Source organism: Crocodylus porosus, unplaced genomic scaffold (genome assembly GCF_001723895.1).
Source record: "Crocodylus porosus isolate Cpor-Errol unplaced genomic scaffold, CroPor_comp1, whole genome shotgun sequence".
Classification (NCBI taxonomy): Eukaryota; Metazoa; Chordata; order Crocodylia; family Crocodylidae; genus Crocodylus; species Crocodylus porosus.
Genome location: NW_017728917.1, coordinates 1474531 through 1492097, shown reverse-complemented (window position 1 = coordinate 1492097; position 17567 = coordinate 1474531). Strand labels below are relative to the sequence as shown.

General features: G+C 46.6%; 1 protein-coding gene across 2 annotated transcripts in view; it reads right to left on the bottom strand.

Annotated features, from left to right (window-relative positions):
• The window catches only part of RAD18 (RAD18, E3 ubiquitin protein ligase), a 119301-nt gene that overhangs the window by 46192 nt on the left and 55542 nt on the right, over positions 1-17567 (bottom strand). The window contains exons 10-11 of one of the 2 annotated variants that reach the window (XM_019536581.1): positions 16985-17113; positions 15119-15281 (exon numbers count right to left, since the gene is read on the bottom strand). In XM_019536581.1, the coding sequence (XP_019392126.1) occupies positions 15119-15281; positions 16985-17113 (292 nt within the window). Of the gene's footprint in view, positions 1-15118; positions 15282-16978; positions 17114-17567 lie in introns of both variants that reach the window. The other variant, XM_019536579.1, reaches the window with a different exon arrangement.

The following is a 17567-nucleotide window of genomic DNA, read 5'->3' as shown; positions in this document are numbered from 1 at the left end:
GCTTCCTCCCCAACCCACCACTTTCAATTTTTTTTATTTTATTCTTTTTCACACAGAAAATATTACATGAAATTTTATATAATAAAATACTGGGAAAAATTGTTTTTTAATCACCACAACTTTTCAAAGTTTGGCCAACAAATGCATCCTAACAGCTAATTTTTATACGTACATGGGGAAAACTTCCCAAATGTACCTACCTGACTTGCTTTGGTTAAAAGACAGTTTTATTTTCACGATCAGAAATCTCTCTCTTCTGCTCTGTTCTACTGGATAACAGAAGTGTATTCTCCTTCATATGCAAACTCCATTCTAGGACAACAGATTTCAGAGACTTCTCATAATTATTTTAACATAGGATCTGTTCACCACTACCATTTCTCCAAGACTGCCACTGTTATTTCAGTGCCTTTCTAAAGCTTAATTTCACTCACTGCAGCTCTGAATCATTCCAGTTCAAGTGGACCTACATTTTTTCCAGTTGGTAAAATCAAACAGATACACAGATTGTCAACTAAAGGAAGTTGTCAATGTGTTAAGAGCTTTTTGCTCAAGAAAACACTTTCTGACATTGACAATTCACCATTTAGTATCAACGTACAGCTTTTTTTAAAATAATGTGAAGCACAACATGCTTAAATGCAACGCTGAGGGTCCTGAGAGTATCAGATTTCCATTCCAAAGGACACAAGGGAAATGAGACACAAAAGTTTTTCTATAAAACATGGGGAACACATCCTCCTCTGTGCCCCATTCCACAACCCAGTTACCAAGGTTGTGAAACCTGGATCCACCCCAAACGAGGAGTACTCTGCACTGGTCCAGACCTGTAGGGAGCAAACCAGAGAACCTAAGGCTGCAACTGAACTCCAACTGGCTACACGTATCAAGGACAACAAAAAGTCCTTTTTTAGATATGGGGGGAGCCGAATGAAAAGCAAGGGTAACACTGGACCCCTGCTAAACCATGTGGGTCAACTGACAACCAATGCCCAGGAAAAAGCCAACATGCTCAATGAGTATTTTGCATCAGTTTTTCACCAGCCCCAGGGGACAGCACTGCTCAATATGGTATGGGACGGCCAGGGTGAGGGAGAACTGTTATCCTTCATCAATGCTGACTATGTGCAGGAACTCTGAAAGGCTGGACATCTTCAAGTCAGCTGGCCCAGACAGCTTGCACCCCAGGGTACTTAAGGAGATGGCAAGCATCATAGCTTGACCACTGGCACAGATCTTCGAGAACTCGTGGTGCTCAGGCAAAGGGCCCAAAGATTGGAAGAAGGCCAATGTGGTGCCTATCTTCAAGAAAGGGAGAAAAGTAGATCCAGGGAACTACAGGCCCATCAACCTGACCTCTATCCCTGGGAACATCTTGGAGAAAATCAAAGAGACCATTCTTGACAAACTGGCTAAAGGCAAGCTCTTGAGGGATAGCCGGCACAGGTTTGTTGCAGGTAGGTCTTGCCTGACCAATCTCATCTCCTTCTATGAGCAGGTGACATATCCACTGGACAAAGGAGAAGAGATTGACGTCATATATCTTGACTTTAAAAAGGCTTTCGATCTGGTAGCCTACGATCGTCCTGTAGAAAAACTGGCCAACTGCGGCCTTGGCTACATCATAGTCCGCTGGCTGGGGAATTGGCTTTGAGGTCGGACCCAGAGAGTGGTAGTTGAAGAAAGCCAATCGCTGTGGTGTGTCGTGACTAGTGGGGTCCCCCAAGGCTCCACCCTTGGGCCTATCCTTTCAACATCTTCATTAATGATGTGGACATTGGAGTCAGGAGTGGACTGGCCAAGTTCACTGATGACATCAAACTTTGGGGAAAAGTGTCCACACCCAAGAACAGGATGGTGATCCAAGCCGACCTTGACAGGCTCAGAAAATGGGCAGACAAAAACTTGTTGGCCTTCAACTCTGAAAAATGCAAGGTTCTCCACCTTGGGAAGGAAAACCTGCAGCATGCTTATAGGCTCAGCAGCGCTACACTTGCTAGCACCGTGGCCAAAAGGGACTTGGGGGTCATGATTGACCACAAGATGAATATGAGCCACCAATGTGATATTGCAGCCAGCAAAGCGAGCAAAACTCTGGCTTGCATCCATAGATGTTTCTCTAGCAAATCCCAGGATGTCATCCTCCCACTGCACTCGGCCTTGGTGAGGCCACAGCTGGAGTACTGCATCCAAATCTCGGCTCCACAACTTTAAAAGGATGCGGAGTAGCTTGAGAGAGTCCAGAGGAAAGCCATGTGCATGATAAGAGGGCAAGAGAACAGGCCTCATAAAAAGAGGCTGAGAGCTATGGGACTCTGCATTCTGGAAAAGTGCAGGCCCAGGGGGGACCTGGTGGCTGCCTATAAAAATATATAAGGGATGTACATCAGGTTCTGGGGCAACACCTGTTCACCAAAATGCCCCATGGGATGACAAGGTCAAATGGTCACAAACTTCTCCAAGACCATTTTAGGCTGGACATAAGGAAGAACTTCTTTACAGTCTGAGCCCCCAAGGCCTGGACCAGACTGCCGCCAGAAGTGGTGCAAGCACATACTCTGGATTTCTTTAAGAGTCAAATGGACATTTATCTTGCTGGGATCCTGTGACCCCAGCTGACTTCCTGCCCCTGGGGCAGGGTGCTGGACTTGATCTTCCAAGGTGAGCCCTAATGTCTATGAAATCTATGAAATTCTTAAGGGAATTTGCTGAGGCTTTAAATTCTTCTAGCCAGGAAGATACTAGATCGAGCATTTCCTTGAGTGAGGGAAGCCATCAGAGCAAAGGCCATGTTTGAATGAATTCATCTGGTCAGCTTTATCTCTGTTCCCAGGCTTTTTAATTATTTTAGTCCAGTTATTTTAGTCACTTGCAAGAACTCTATGCATTTAATTCACCTTAAATTATCACAACAGCATCCCACTTCTTAGGAATCCTGCCTATAATGTACTTTCAACGTCTATCACATTTGCAGTCAGGAACTATCTGTATAACATGCATCTACAACTTCAACAGCAGAGCACAGTACTTAATTTTTTTTACTGCCACAAATCTAAAACAATGTCTAAACATTTTACCTCTACTAACAGTTGCTGCAGTCTTTAAACATATACTTCAGCTACTTGACAGGGAAGGACTATTGTGTCCTTACACTGTAAAGAGATATTTCTACACAGGCAATATGACAAAAGAATGATGACGAGGAAAGTTCTTTACTGCATTCAATGGATGGTTAAAGTAACAAAAAAACTGCCATCTAGGAAGAGGTGTTACGTGTACACTGTCAGCATTTTCCAATTTAAATATTTCATAAACACCAATTTAATGAAACACCTGCATTTTGATTATTAAAGAAAATGTAACAGTCCTCCCTAGCACATATCAATACATGCACTCCAAAACCTCAGACAAATATCTTCAGGACAAAAAAACATACAAGGAAGTCAATGTTCCCTAAGCGTCATCCTTTGGAATTAAAAAACTGCTAAAGATAGTTTAGGAAAAGATGACTGTTCCACTGTTTTGCAAATTTAAATTTTGAGGGAGAAACCTTGTTTCTTCCAAAAGCGTGCATAACGCTTACAATTTTTTCCAACAAAATTGTCTACATATTTCAGATGCTCATGGGGTTTTTTTTTATTTAAAATTATCTCCATTCTGGTCTAAAAAGAACAAACAGAAGTGAAATGGAGATCGTGAAAAAACCTGAAGATATGTGAACCTAACTTTATGAGAATGGCTCCTGCCCAGCAAGCGCTGCTCTCTGCTTCTGCTCTGTGCCCTGGTGCTGCTGATGGCATCGATGTCCCCCCATGCCCCTTTCCTACCCCACCACCAGACTTACCAGGCAATGCTGCTCTCCAAGCCACCAGATTGCACTCCCAGCCCTGTGCATGCTGCCCCCGCTGTGCATATGCACGGGGCATTTATTGGCCACGTTGTTGGCCACGAGGCAAAAAAAGCCGATTTCCAATACTGACAATTTTACCTACATTACTGCTGATGCAATACGGGACCGATGTATTGGTGCACCTCTATCCACGTGAATTAAGTTCCGCTTTGACACTAACAGATACAGGAGATGGCCCCTAAGACATATTTCCTAAAATTAATTTGCAACATAACAGAAACTTAAGATTCTTTACGCAGAGCCAACCCAACATCTTCCTGCCTCCTAAGAAACGGTTTTCATTGAATCAGATTAAAATTCAAATTTTTCAGAGTCTTACTGCCGAAGTTAGCTTGAACTTGAGAAAATGAATAAAACAAATGAGAACTAGACATTGTGTTCATGTCATTACCCTGATTTCTCCTCCACAGTTTTCTCCATGGAAATGAAATAGTGAGGAAAGACCTAGGACAACACAGTAACAGGACTACTAGGGGCCTCTGGACTCGGTGGGTGTGTCTACAAGTCATTTACTGCAGAGTTGACTAGTTAGCTTGTGTGGTGCTATTAGTACAACTTGTTAACTCTGCCATAGGTTAGTACTGCCCAGCACAAGTACTATCCTATGGCAGAATTATTTACTCCAACACAACACACATGTAGACACTGACAGGGCTGGCTGGGACATGAAGGTGCTTCAGTGTGAGAGCTGCCAGCTAGCCCCGTACTGAAGCACCCTCATGCCCCAGCCGGTGCCTCCACTGCACGTTGATCCAGGTCAGAGCAGCCTTGGGCTGGCAGGCTGATCCCCAGGGGCCCCTGCCAGCAAGGTCTGCTCCACCCTGGTTCGACATGCTGCAGTCCCAGGCACACATGCAAGCGCAGCACCTGGGAGCAATAAACTCTGGCGTGAACTGCACCAGAATTTATTCAGCCACATGACTTGTGCACGTAGCCACACCCAGCGTTTCGGAAACACAGTCCCTCAGTGCAAAGTCACAAGACTTGGACTCCAACCAAGACTTGCAAACAAGCTTCCAGTTGGGTTCCAGTTTACGAATACTATACAAACTAGACCTGTTGGCTTATTGGGTTCACAAACTCTGTCCACTGAAGCCAAGTCAGAGCCTTTGGGGTATATTTGGCTGAAGATTTAAAAAAAAATGAGGTTCCAAGAAAAACTGAACACCTCAGACAGCCAAAAACTCCAAGCAAATAACACGCACACTAAAAGAGCCAACACAGCTGCACTTAGTCCAGCAAACAAGACGGAAAGCTGACACAAGATGAGAGACAGCAGTTGGGTTGTCTACAGAGCACAGAAATAAGACGTTCCTATTGGCAGACAGAATGGGATGGGCTACGTAACAACCTGTGTCAGTGGCAAATTAGGCTCAAGAAAATAAAGTTTTTACTGACAAAAAAAATTAAATGCAAAGGGTATAATTAAAAGCCATGTTCATGGTTTTGTTAAACACCGGTATAGAAAATACTCAGGGTCCAAGTCTCCCTAAGGAAATGCTATTCTTCATCAAATAAACATGCGAAGCAGGCAGCCTACTGTGTGCACTACAATATGGAAGCTAATTTACAACCTGGGAAAACATACAACTGCTCATCTGAGACAGAAGATGAAGCTTTTTTATTTTGTTCCAATCATCTCAGACAAAAGGAGAGGAAAGCCAGGTATTCCAGTGTCAAACTTGCACAAGGCCAATTTGATCCAAATACTCTATCATACACTGCTTTTGCTAGCAGCTACAGACAAACTGCTCTACGCAGCCACACTCTGGATCCACTAAATTACATTGGCCCAAGTTGTAGATGGCATGTGTCACATAATTGATAGCTCTAAAGAATATGCATTTAGATATATTTTTTTTTTAATATGACAATACAACTGCCATTACTCACACATGACTGGTAACAAGGTGGTTAGTCTGTTAGTCTGAAGACTAAAAAAAGGGAGCAAAAAGTAAGGTAGCACCTTAGACACTAACTGACAGGTAAGGAATTATTTGGGCCCAAGGGCCACATAGGCTATTTTGGTAAGGTGTTGCAAGCTAGGTCAGTACTCCCACCTCCCCCCAGCAACAACTCACCAAAACTCCCTATATGGGATGGGGCACCAAACAGTGGCGTTCTGGAGCAGGAGCGGCAGGCAAGGCTGGGATCACAGGGTGGGGTCACAGGGCAGTGACAGCACAAGGCCAGGGCCGGGTCAGAACCATGATCCGCTGCCCACACACACACCCCTGTAATTACAGCTGCGCAAAGCTTTGGTCCCCGATTCGATTCGGCAGAGATTCAGCCCAATTTGATGGCTGAATCTCCAAATCCGAATCAAACCAGGGGACCCTTTAATCTCTCCGAATCAAATCAGAATCCTCCGAATCGATTCGGAGAGATTCAGACATAGACATAGCTTTAAATGTTTTTTTCAACATACCTCTAGGTAGCACAGGCTTGTAAATACCGCAATGCTGGGGCGCATGGAGTACCCCACAGAAGCATGGGAGGGCTCCCCAGCATGCTTGGCAGCAGTCCCAGAAGTGGACCAGAAGCACTTCCAGTCCACTTATGGGTCTGCCAGGGAGCATGCCAGGGGGCCCCCCCACGCCTACCCCCAGCTCAGTGACTGGTGCCTTCTGGGTCTGGGGGGGGCACCTGCGGTCCCCCTGCTGCCAGTCACTGAGCCAGGGAGGCATGGGGAGGCCCCCAGCATGCTCCCGGGCAGACCCAGAACACTTCCATGTTTGCTGCTGAGCACATGGAGAACCCCCCCGCACTCCTGCGGAACGCTCCATGCACCCCAGCACTGCAGCCATCACAAGCTGTGCCTGCTACCTCAAGGTATGCAGAAAAAACTGTTAAAGCTATGTCTATGTCTGAACTGCTGATTCTCCAAATCAACATCGAATCTTCAGATTTGGATTCAGCTGAATCAAATCAGGGACAGTGATCTGAATCAACGAATCGAATCGCTGACCCTGATTCAGGCTGAATTTCAATGGAAAAGGGCCCACTTCGCACACCTCTACCTGCGACGGGTGTGGGTTCCACAGGCAGAGGTGTGCAGGGAACAGCGCACAGCTCTGCCCCAACCCAGCCCCATGCTGCCATCACCCCACGATCCCAGCCCTAGGCCCAGATGCAGCTCCCTGCCCACACAGCTCCTCAGAGATGCATCTGGGGCTGGGGCCAGGATCTCGGGGTGGTGACAGTGTGGGGCTGGGACAGAGCTGGAAGCCACCACCAGGCCTCACTCAGGGGCTGCAGCACCCAAAAGGGAGGAGAAGAGGGCTGTGAGTCCCATCGAGGAAGCTCGGGAGCAACTTAACCTACCCCCACTCCTCTCCCCTTGCCCAGTCTGGGGCATGCAGGATGGCAGAGGGAAGGGAGTGGACCCGGTGGCGATTCCATGCCCCACCACCTTTAGCAGCCGGGAGCAGGCCAGGGCCAGGGGAGGCAAGTGGTACAAGGGCACCCCTTCCCATGCCAGCCCGCAGTTCACCCCAGGATACCTGCACAACAGCAGCAGCCCCCAGGCCCACCAGCTTGGCAGGGTGAAGTGGCACAGGGTAGAGTGGGAGCCCCGGTGACGGTGCTGCATCTAGGGCCTGGGCCGGGTCTCCATGGAGACCAGTCCCTGGCCCCAGATGCAGCTCCCTGCCCAGCCACACGCTGCCTCCATGGAGACTGGCTCCATCACCCCGCACCATTTCACTGTGCCCCACACCAAGCCTGCAGAGCTGGGGGCTGCTGCCACTGCATGGGCATCCCAGGGTGAGCTGCAAACTGGCATGGAGCAAGGATGTCTCAGCATTGCCCAGCAGGGCTGAGGGACCCGCTGCAGACTGAACAAAATCACTCTGCGGGCCATATATTGCCCACCCCTGAACTACCTGGTTCAGAAGCATGAGGTTTTGTAGGCAATAACCTACAACAGACTCAGCGCAACTGAATAAAAATACAATGACTAAGAACAAAAGGTGGATAATTCTTCTAAATATTCATTTATAAAGGAGATTGACAATTCAGAGGTTCTACCCAGTCAATTGGAAAACAGTCGATTACAGGTACAGAGAATTTCTAGCTATCCAGCACATTTTCAATAACAATCACGCTGACTTTTTTACCTAGGAAGAACAGACCACAAGTGGCTGATATAACTGCCTGTGGGCACCATGGAAAACAAATAACTGCTCAGTCTTCCTCCTCATCCATTTGAAATGTTAAATTGTTATCGTTACATTTTAAAAGAAGGCTCCTTAGCTTAATTAAGAAACTGCTTCTGCAATCCAGTTTATTAATCCTGGCTGTGGCAATGATCAGTGAGTGGAGGAAGACTGGAGTCCTTGGTTCTCTTTCAGCAGCCACTAACTTCTCGTAATATTGAGCGCCAGGCATTTAACTTTTCTGTATTTTGCCTTCCTTATGTGAAAATTGTATTAGTATAATGCCTTTCTGAGCTATCTGCTATTTCAAAAAACTATTCTCCCCAGTTCTTAAGCTTTGCTGGTTTGGTGGTTTTTTTATTAAATGTTCTTTATCCTTATCTGACTAGACATTCAACAAATAGCACCTTTTTTTTTTTTTTTAAATCAGGTCTCCTGGCAAGAAAGCTATTTCTGCCAGTATTTCTGTCTCCATTCCTGGGAAACGTGCTTATTTCTGGCATCTATCCCATATCCTCCCTTTCAACATTGAAACAAAGAATTAAAATCCCCTTGCATTAATTAACTTTGTCTTTGATTTCCTCTTCTGTCATATTAAATTGCTCTTGGAAGCCCTTCTATCTCCACCTCCACCTTTTTCTTAAGAACTGAAAATGTCTTATTATTGAAAAGGATAAAAAAAACAATCTATCTTGCTTTTATTCTCTACCTTGTCTGCTTTTTTTCCCCTTCACAACATATCTCTATTGTACCTGATATTTTATAGAACTGTATTTTTTCTTTTAATTCCACCAATCTCACACAGACCTGTGATTATAAGCCTATTTCTTTGTTGAATGTCACTCTTACAGGAGAGTAGTTTCTTGTGAGGACCATGAGATGCATGTGGCCTGATTCTCAAAAGACCCTGAAGGAGTCACAGCTCTCACTGATCTTGATGGAAACTAAGGATGTATAGCACTTTTGAAAGCCATGCCAGAAGATTTTATTACTAATTTCACCTCAGACAACTTAAAATATCACCACAAGCAAGTCTTTAAATTCTTTGGCCTCATGTGGCCAAGGTTGAGTTCCAGGAGCAGTAGCGACACTCCCCTGGTGACCATGCGACCCTTTCCCTGCTCCAACTCAAGGGTACCCTACCCTTTATCATTCTCCTGCCACACCTTGATGTACTTATTTGATCAAAAAGGAGGTTGTCTAATAGGTCTTAGCACAAGCCGCAACCAGTAGGTCCCTCCTAAACCCTGCTGGGTTCAATCCTGGCCTCACAATAAGTGGGCCCTCTCAGCCCATCCATGTGCCCCCAGGAAGCCTTAAAGGGTTATTCATAATCTCCGACCACCTCTACAGAAGTGCCCATGCCTCACAGGGCACTCCCCTTGTCAGGGCCTCAGTCTTCTTGGCCTCAACCACGTTTCTCTAGCTGAGTCCTCTAGCCCAGGCTCACTGGGGCTTTCAGGCCCCAGATCTTGTCTCATAGACTTCGGGGACAAGAGACATATACTTGTCTCATATACCCTGTCTCTGCCCCGTCCTGGGCATTTTTCTTTAAGTCCTGTTTTGGCCCTATCTGGGCCCCCTAGCCCTGTCTCCATCCTGCTAAGGGCACTGAACCCACCTTGGCTCTGTCTGGGCCTCCTGGCTCTGTCTCGATCCTACTCGGGACATTGAGCCTACTTTGGTTCTGTCTGGGCCCCATGGCCCTGTTTGGCTTCCAGCCATGCTCGGCTTCAACGTCTTGCTAAGTTACAACCTCCTTTAGGCTTCAGCCTGCTCTGTGGTTTTGAGCCTTTAGCATTGGCAGGACTCAAAACACTCTCGTGCCCCGAGGCACAACTGAGACCTCCACCAACCCCTGATAATTCTGCTGGTTTAAAATGTAATGAAAAATAAGCCTGCTGGCAATAATACAACATAAACCTGCTCTAGGTCCAAGCATCAACAATAGCTTACAGTTAGGGCAGCAAGGCTTCCCCTTACCCTGAGGTGCATTGCTCCAAGTCATCAGTGGCATACTGGCAGTCCGTAGGGCAGCTCAAAAGTCAGCCAGGTATCCTCCTGCACTTTTTCTGAACAGGAGTTTGCAGGGTAAAACTGCCTGACCTGGGTCAGGCCTCAGCCTTTTATGCTGTCCAAACCCTGCCTCTTCCAGTCAGGTGGTACTCCAGCCCTGCTCGTTAGGGTCTGACAGCTGGTTGCCATGGCAGTTTGACTGCTGCTCTAGCGTCCTCTTGCTACCCAAGCCAGGCTCTGCCCTCCTACTGTCCTACTGCACAGCAGCTAGCTCTGCAATAGGCACTCATAGCTCTTTGTCCCTACTGCCTGCTCCCTTGCAGCCAACTTACCCCAGGCAGAGCTCTCCTGACCAGCTGCAGACATGCTCCTTCATCCTACTAATGGGCAACTCCCTGCCTAGGCAGCAATGTTGTTTTGCTGCTTTCCCTCTTGTGGCTAGCCTTTGCTCAGCTGTCTGGACTCCATCTGCTTCCCTTTCTCCCCTTAAAGTAACAGGAGCCCCAGGCTCTCTGTTACACCTGTATTCATATGCCTAAAGTAAGACTTAGGCAACATTGGGCACGTCTACACATGCACCCAACTGCACAGTTGTTACTTGCTTTAGCAAGTACTAAGCAACTGTGCAGTAACCACTGGTACTGTGCAGTCCCAGCACTGCATGGGTTGTTTCCAGCCCTACTGCACAGTAGCTCGTTGCTACTGTACAGTAATGGCAGTGCCCACCAACACTATGTCACCATAGCGTCTTGGACCCACTTACACCAAAAGTCAAAAACGTCAATTCTCACCCCCCCCCTCACCCCCACACTCAGCTATCAGTTAATACTAGAGGTGCTTAAAATTTTCAACATCAAAGCTGTCACAGCTCTACTTTTAAACACACGTGGAAGCCACTTGAGCCTTAACAGAATCTATACCCTGCCAGGACCTAGAAACCAGGTAGTCTCCCACTCATCCATCTGATAAGCAGGGTTATAACAAGCCTTCCAAAGCAAATTCCACACAAAATGCAACGTCAAACCTTAAAAGCACAGAAGGAATCGATACCACTGGCTCTCAATTTATACAAGAGTTCAGGATTAGAGCACCAACCTGGCACAGGGACCCATATCCAAACTTATTTTCTGCTTGAGGAGATCTGAACCCAACGTGCCAGGTCACAGTAAAGTACCTTATACAGCAGTCTAGAGGCTATTCTGTGATAAAGACTTCGTGGGCCAGTGGGAGAGACGGAGTGAGCGTGCTTCTTGTCACTGGTAGGTGTTGTACAGCTCTGGGAACTTCTTCGTCGGTGCCCTGCCCCACAGTGACGTCAGGATGAAACTCTATTCCGGTGCCCCCTTTTCTCGCCTGCCACATCTTCGGTGTTGTTGGTGGGGAAGCAGTTCCCTGTCGGAGGACCCGGAGGGGTCTCAACCCTGTGGGTGTCTTCGTGGGGCTCCAAACCTCCCCTCTACCCCACCCTTACCACGTCCTCAGCCTGGGTAGATGCTGCTCCCCACAGGTCTTCCCACACTGCCCACCTTGATAGGGTCGGGTCTTCCTGACCATCAATCTTTAGGGGTTCATCCCTCGTCTCTGGGTCGGCTTCCCCTCTCCTGAGAAACTAAACCTGCTCCATCCTGGGTCAAACTGTAACTGAAGAACTCAGCTGAAGATGACCAGCTTCTGCTGGCAGGCTCTTGAGAGTCCCTCTCTTTGGGTCCTCAGCTCCTTGGAGAAGACTTGTCTGTCCCCTTTATCTTACTAGCTACGTCCAGCCCTTGCCGGCTCTTCTGGCAACACCTCCCTGGGGCCCGGCTGACCTGTGGTCTCGTCACTCCGGTCCCTCCAGCTGGCGCTGTCTACTTCCCCCTCCTGGGGCTCACGATTCCCCATGCTCTGCCTGCTGTAAGACTGTCTGGGGATGCCTGCAAGCCTGAGAAGCCGTCCTCCTGGTCAGAGCCCATCCGCTTCCCAGCGGCATCCCTTGAGGCTACTGCCTCTCAGTGGAGCTCCCTTGGCCCCGTTGGCCTCTGGGGCAGCCCTCTGCCTCACCCATCAGGGTCCTCCAGGAGGCGCCCAGCTCCTTCTCATGGTGGCTGGGGCTGGAGCCTACTAGCTCTGAGGCCGGTGTCTCCCAGCTGGCATTCTGCTCCTCCCTCCGCGGCCCCAGCTCAGCTGGATCCCCAGCTGCCTTTTGAGCCACCCATGCTGCTCGGGAGCCATGCTCCCAGCTCTCGCTGATATGCAGGCTCAAGCAGCTGCAAAACTGCTGAGCCTGCTTTTGTGTCGGCGTTCAGGTCTCTCTCCAGCTGCTGCCTGTTTCTGTTCCTGGGTTAAGTATCAGGATCTGGGCTACACTGGGGAGGGACTCCTGCTTCCCCTCTCACACTTCTCTAAACTTGTAATTAGGGTGTCCCGGGGAGCAGCCAAGGGGAAAACCCCAGGGAGCCCGGGAGGAACCCGGGGAGCAGGAACAGGGCGGAGGAAAAAGAGAAAGAAAAGAAAAGCAAATAGAAAGGTTCCTACATTTAGAGAGCACCGCAGAGAAACTAGAAGTGGCGGCGCAACCCAAGTGGCTCATTAGCCGCGTTTTTATAAAGTTGTGGCCAACTGATGGCCACAGCTGTAGGAGCCGGTTGGGGGACTTAAAAGCATCTGAGTGCAGCCCCGAGGGGAGGAGATCAGGAGGAGTGCCGGTGGGGGAAGCACTCTCCGAGTCCCCTCAGAGCAGAGGAGGAGCACGGGGGCTTGCAGCCTGCAGCCCCGGTGGAGTGAGCAAGACCCTACAGGAGAATGTCATCGCCAGCAACAAGGCAGGGAGTGAGGAAGCAAGGTCGAGGTGCAGAAGCTGAGGAGGGTTGGAGAATACTGAGACCTGGAGGAGCCCACAGAAGATAAGAGGCGGCAGAAGCCAGATCACCAGACCAAGTGGGATCATAGAGGGAGCGGACTGCTCCAAAGAAGAGCTGTGGGGGAGATCCACCGAGGGGACGCACCGAGAATACAGTAGGCTGACCCCAGACCAAGGCTAGGCTGGTCAAGGCCTGAGAGACTGCAACCGGTGGCAACAGAGCGGGCGGTAGGAGCAGGCACAAAGAGGGGCAAAGGGCAGCCCTTGGTATCTGGTGTTTCTGCCAGTGATATATTTTGTGTTTTGTTTTGTTACCCACTGTTGGAGGGGAGGAGAGGTATAGAGCACCAACAGGGTGTAGCTGGAGCCAGACCAGGCAGCTGGTAGAAGGGAAGAGAGCAGAAGGGGGGGAGTATTTAACCGGATTCCTATAACCTACTGGGAAGAGGGCACCAAGCCCCAACTATCAGAGGGATGTGACCAAAGACCATCGAGATCCATCAAGGTGTGTAAGGGCGAGGTAGAGGGAAGGAGGAGCCTTGCAGAAGATAGACGTCCCGTGGTCCCCGGTACGAGGAGTGCCAACAGTCAATCCCCACCACTGTGATAAGATCAAAGTCGTGGCGGGCAAGATTGGGGAGAGACAATTCGGGTCTACAACATCAACTCACTGAAATCACAGGAACGGACGGGCAGACAACTTCAAACATCCGGGGGCGCAGAGCGCGTGACCGGATGTTTGAAACCAGGTGGGTACATAGGGTATCCACTTGGGTTCAAGTGCCACTGATAAATCCCTAGAGACCAGTAATGCCTTAGCAAATAATACATTTGCTAAGGGGTCTTCTTAAATCTGTCATGCCCTAAGGTTGTTAGGACAGCTTTGATCTAATTCAAGACAAAGACCTGGAATTTCTGGTATCAGAGGAGGAAGAAACAGTGATACAGCACAGCAGAGGGGGAGCAGGAGAAAGGTTCCAGTCCTTGCTAGCTGCTACTCTACTGTCTGAGCTTTCACAATGTCCTGTGGATACCTTCAGATTCTAGATATAGGAAGCCTCTTTCTTTAAAAAGAATGCAAAGGGACATTTTTCTTTAAGTCCTGCTATAATCGGGTATCTGGATCAAGTTAGCACCACAGCCAAAACCAAAATTATTGTGAAAAAAGAAAAAGAAAAATGAAAAGTAAATTAACAGCTACATTCGATCTGTCCGCTCCCACCAGAAAGCAGGGCAATAGGTTCCATTATTGCAAAAGAATCTTTATCTGGGCGTTGATCATCTTCTTACTTGACATGGAAGCAGATGGCAAATTACAGTGTAACAAGTAAACATCCTAAACAGATAATAAACTTATTTTTAACACACGAAGGGAAGGTTTCACATTAACAAAGTAATTCACTACCAAAAACCCCCCAAAACAAACAGCTGAGTTTCTTCTAAAAATGTTATCCCTATTGAAAGAGCATGAGTTTATTACATAATTTATAAGAGCATCTTCAAGTCATTACTCAACACTACAAAAAACTTTCTCCCACCAAGCACAAAAAAGAGGCTCAGTGAAAGGCAATGTGATTTAATAGTCTGAGCAGGAGACCAGCAGTCAGGATTCCTGGGTCCCCGTGTCATTCTGCCACTGCCTATGTGAGAGAGCTTGGTTCAGTCATTTAACCTTTTTGCCTTCCAATTTACCCACCACTAAAATGGGTATGAAACAACATACCCAAGTAACAGAACTTCTCTGGGTTTAATGTTGGAAAAAAACAATTTTGCAAATGAAAGAAGCAGCAAGAGGGAGGGGAAAAAGTGTATGATAAAGTCTTATGGATGATGTTCTTTCCCATTACAAGCAAAAGACCAGCTCCCCTCCAACTTATGATGTCACATAATCCTGATGGCAGTTATTTACATAAGGATTAATATTCAGAAATGATTAAAATGTATTCCAGCTGGTCTTTAAAGCAGTTTAGCAGCTGGAAACAAGGAGCAGAACTGACATGCGATCATAAACCACAGAGTAGGAACCACAGTTATAAACTCAATTCTACCCTGAGTGATGTTGCAGGATTTCACTGACATCACAAGACTTGCCACGTTTTCTCTCATAGCTATGATAATGTCAATCAGGAAGGCGAGAGCAAAGTTGGGGGGGGGGAAGGGAAAGGAAGAGGGATTCATAAATTGTTAGTCACTAACCTGCTTGTTGATCCTGATGATAGTGAGAAGGCAGGAGAAAGGGATCGCTGGTCTTCAGCCAAATTATGAAACTCGATTCTCTCGCAATGAGAAGTTTCTGTTTTGGGTAGCTGGTCCACTGCACAAATCAAAGCTGTACACTCTTTTTTAATATTTTCTTCCCCTGGCAGAAATATTACAAGATAAACACTTAATAGAGAGTTAAATTTAACTTTTTACGGTTTTTCTGTTTCTGTAACTTGAAGCCAGCACATTTTTTTTAAATCATGTTTCAAATACCAATTTCCTGTCTTTACCTGCCTGTGCCAAGACCTCTACCACCAGTGCAACAAATGGCCCAATTTCTTCTCTCACAATGAGACCACCATGAACCAGAGACCACAAAGAAGAAACTGCCTCTGTTACCTGTCTTAAACAGAGTGCTGGAGAAAATGTAATGAGACTAAGTGTGTGCTAGCCTCCATTCATAAAAAAATATATATATTTTTTTAAATAGTGAATAGGCAAAATATGGCAGCTCTGCTCCATAGTTCCTGATACAAATTCACCTTATAATCAAAATACATGACAATTTTACAGCTTGGAAACTTTACAGCTCAAGCAATAGCATGGTTTTCAGTGAAACAAATGTGATGGTTTATTTGCTAATGCTGCTGAAAAGATAAAAATGTCAGTCTACCAAGGGATTGCTTTTCTTTTTTTAAAGAAAGGTACAACATATCTAGAGAATGTGTGTCAAAAACCCAAATCAAATTATGTTTGATTAATATTTTGCCTACTGATGAACTCTTATCCTAGAAAATGGGTAGGCAAACCTTTTCCAGGGGTGGGCTGGAATGACACACTTCAATTCAGAGGTGAGCTGTCAGGTGCTAGGAAGCGCTCTCCTATATCACACCCCCCGCACAAGTCAGAAGATATGCATACACTGCATAGCAAGCAGCAACAAAACAAATGAAACTGAACAAACCAACTATGAGACAGCTAACAGCACCCATGGGCATTTCTCCGTTCTTATGGATAGTACAGACAACATCCATGCACTGGAAGTTGTTGCTACTCCATAAAACATGCTTGCTGAACAAGTTATAAACTGCAGTCATCGTATTTTCTCCTCTTTTTATGGAGAAAACAAAACACAAAAAGAAATTAATCCAAAGGGCAGAATATAGCATGGCCATACACTGTAGGAAGAGTTGCATCGGAAGCAGCAATGTTTACTCCTTGATTCTATACTGCTCACCTCCCAATTAATACAAACATCTAATTTCTGGTCACCACCCACCTATCAAATTCACAATATATGCAAGCCAGGAACATCAGCAATCACTGGCATATTTTAATAAGGTATAGACTGTCCTATGACAAACTGTCAATGATTTCAAAAGACCTTCCACTCTGTCCCCTTCCCCCCTTACTGTAAGGCGCAACTTAGCTCAGGCTGGATTCCCTTCTGGGCACAGAGCACATGGAAACAACTACATCCCCTGCCCAGCCAGTCATCTGGTACTTCTTATGAATCAAGGGATGAGACTTCAAGCCACACTTCAGACTTGTGGCAAAGGCCCTCCCCAGCAGACCCAGAGGTGCATGTGTACCACATCTTTCAAGCTGAGGAATCACTGGCTACAGAAGCTGGTGTACCTTAACCACGTTGGCCTAAATGAGCACCTAGACTCAGGACAGTCCTTGGAGTCTGATGCTTCATGTTAAGTATGCATTTGTTAACTTAAGTCATGGCCTACATCAACACTGGGCAGTTAACCCCATTTATACGTTTTGGTCACTTAGAGAGATGACCTAATAGATTTAATATAAATTAAATTTTTATTTTCATTTATATTAAATAGTATTGCTCACCTGTACCTGCTGGCTCTTCATCAGCAGTTATGTTCTCTGTATCCTGTGTGGTCTCCATTTCCCTTTTACAAGCTTTCTTCCATCGGTTACTGACTTGATCCACTAAAAGCTGAAATTCATTTTTGTGTTTGTTTCCTAAAACACAATATTAAGCTCTTTCAGGAAAAAAGAAATTGCTCACAGAAGCATCATCACCATGAAAAGGAAAGAGAAGAGCGAGGGCCCCTTGAGTAGAACAAATAAAATATGCCGGATAGAAAAATCCCTTGTGATGCACTACCCTAATGTTCAGCGTTCTATTTTAAGGCCCATTTCCAATAGGCTGCATGCTCAACCCTTACTGAGAGACAGAAGTGTTGATGGCACATGGCACAAAAGATAAAGTCTCTAACATTTGGATGACATGTCATATAGGCATCTTTTAAAATACGCACACAATGCATTCTCTGGGTGGAATCCTGAACTCACCGAAAGCAATTGGCATTTTGCATTCAATTACAGTAAGCTCAGAATTTCAGTACACCTCTAAATAATGTATTCTTTGGATTAGGTTGATATGCTCTTCAGGAATCATATCTTACTGTATTCA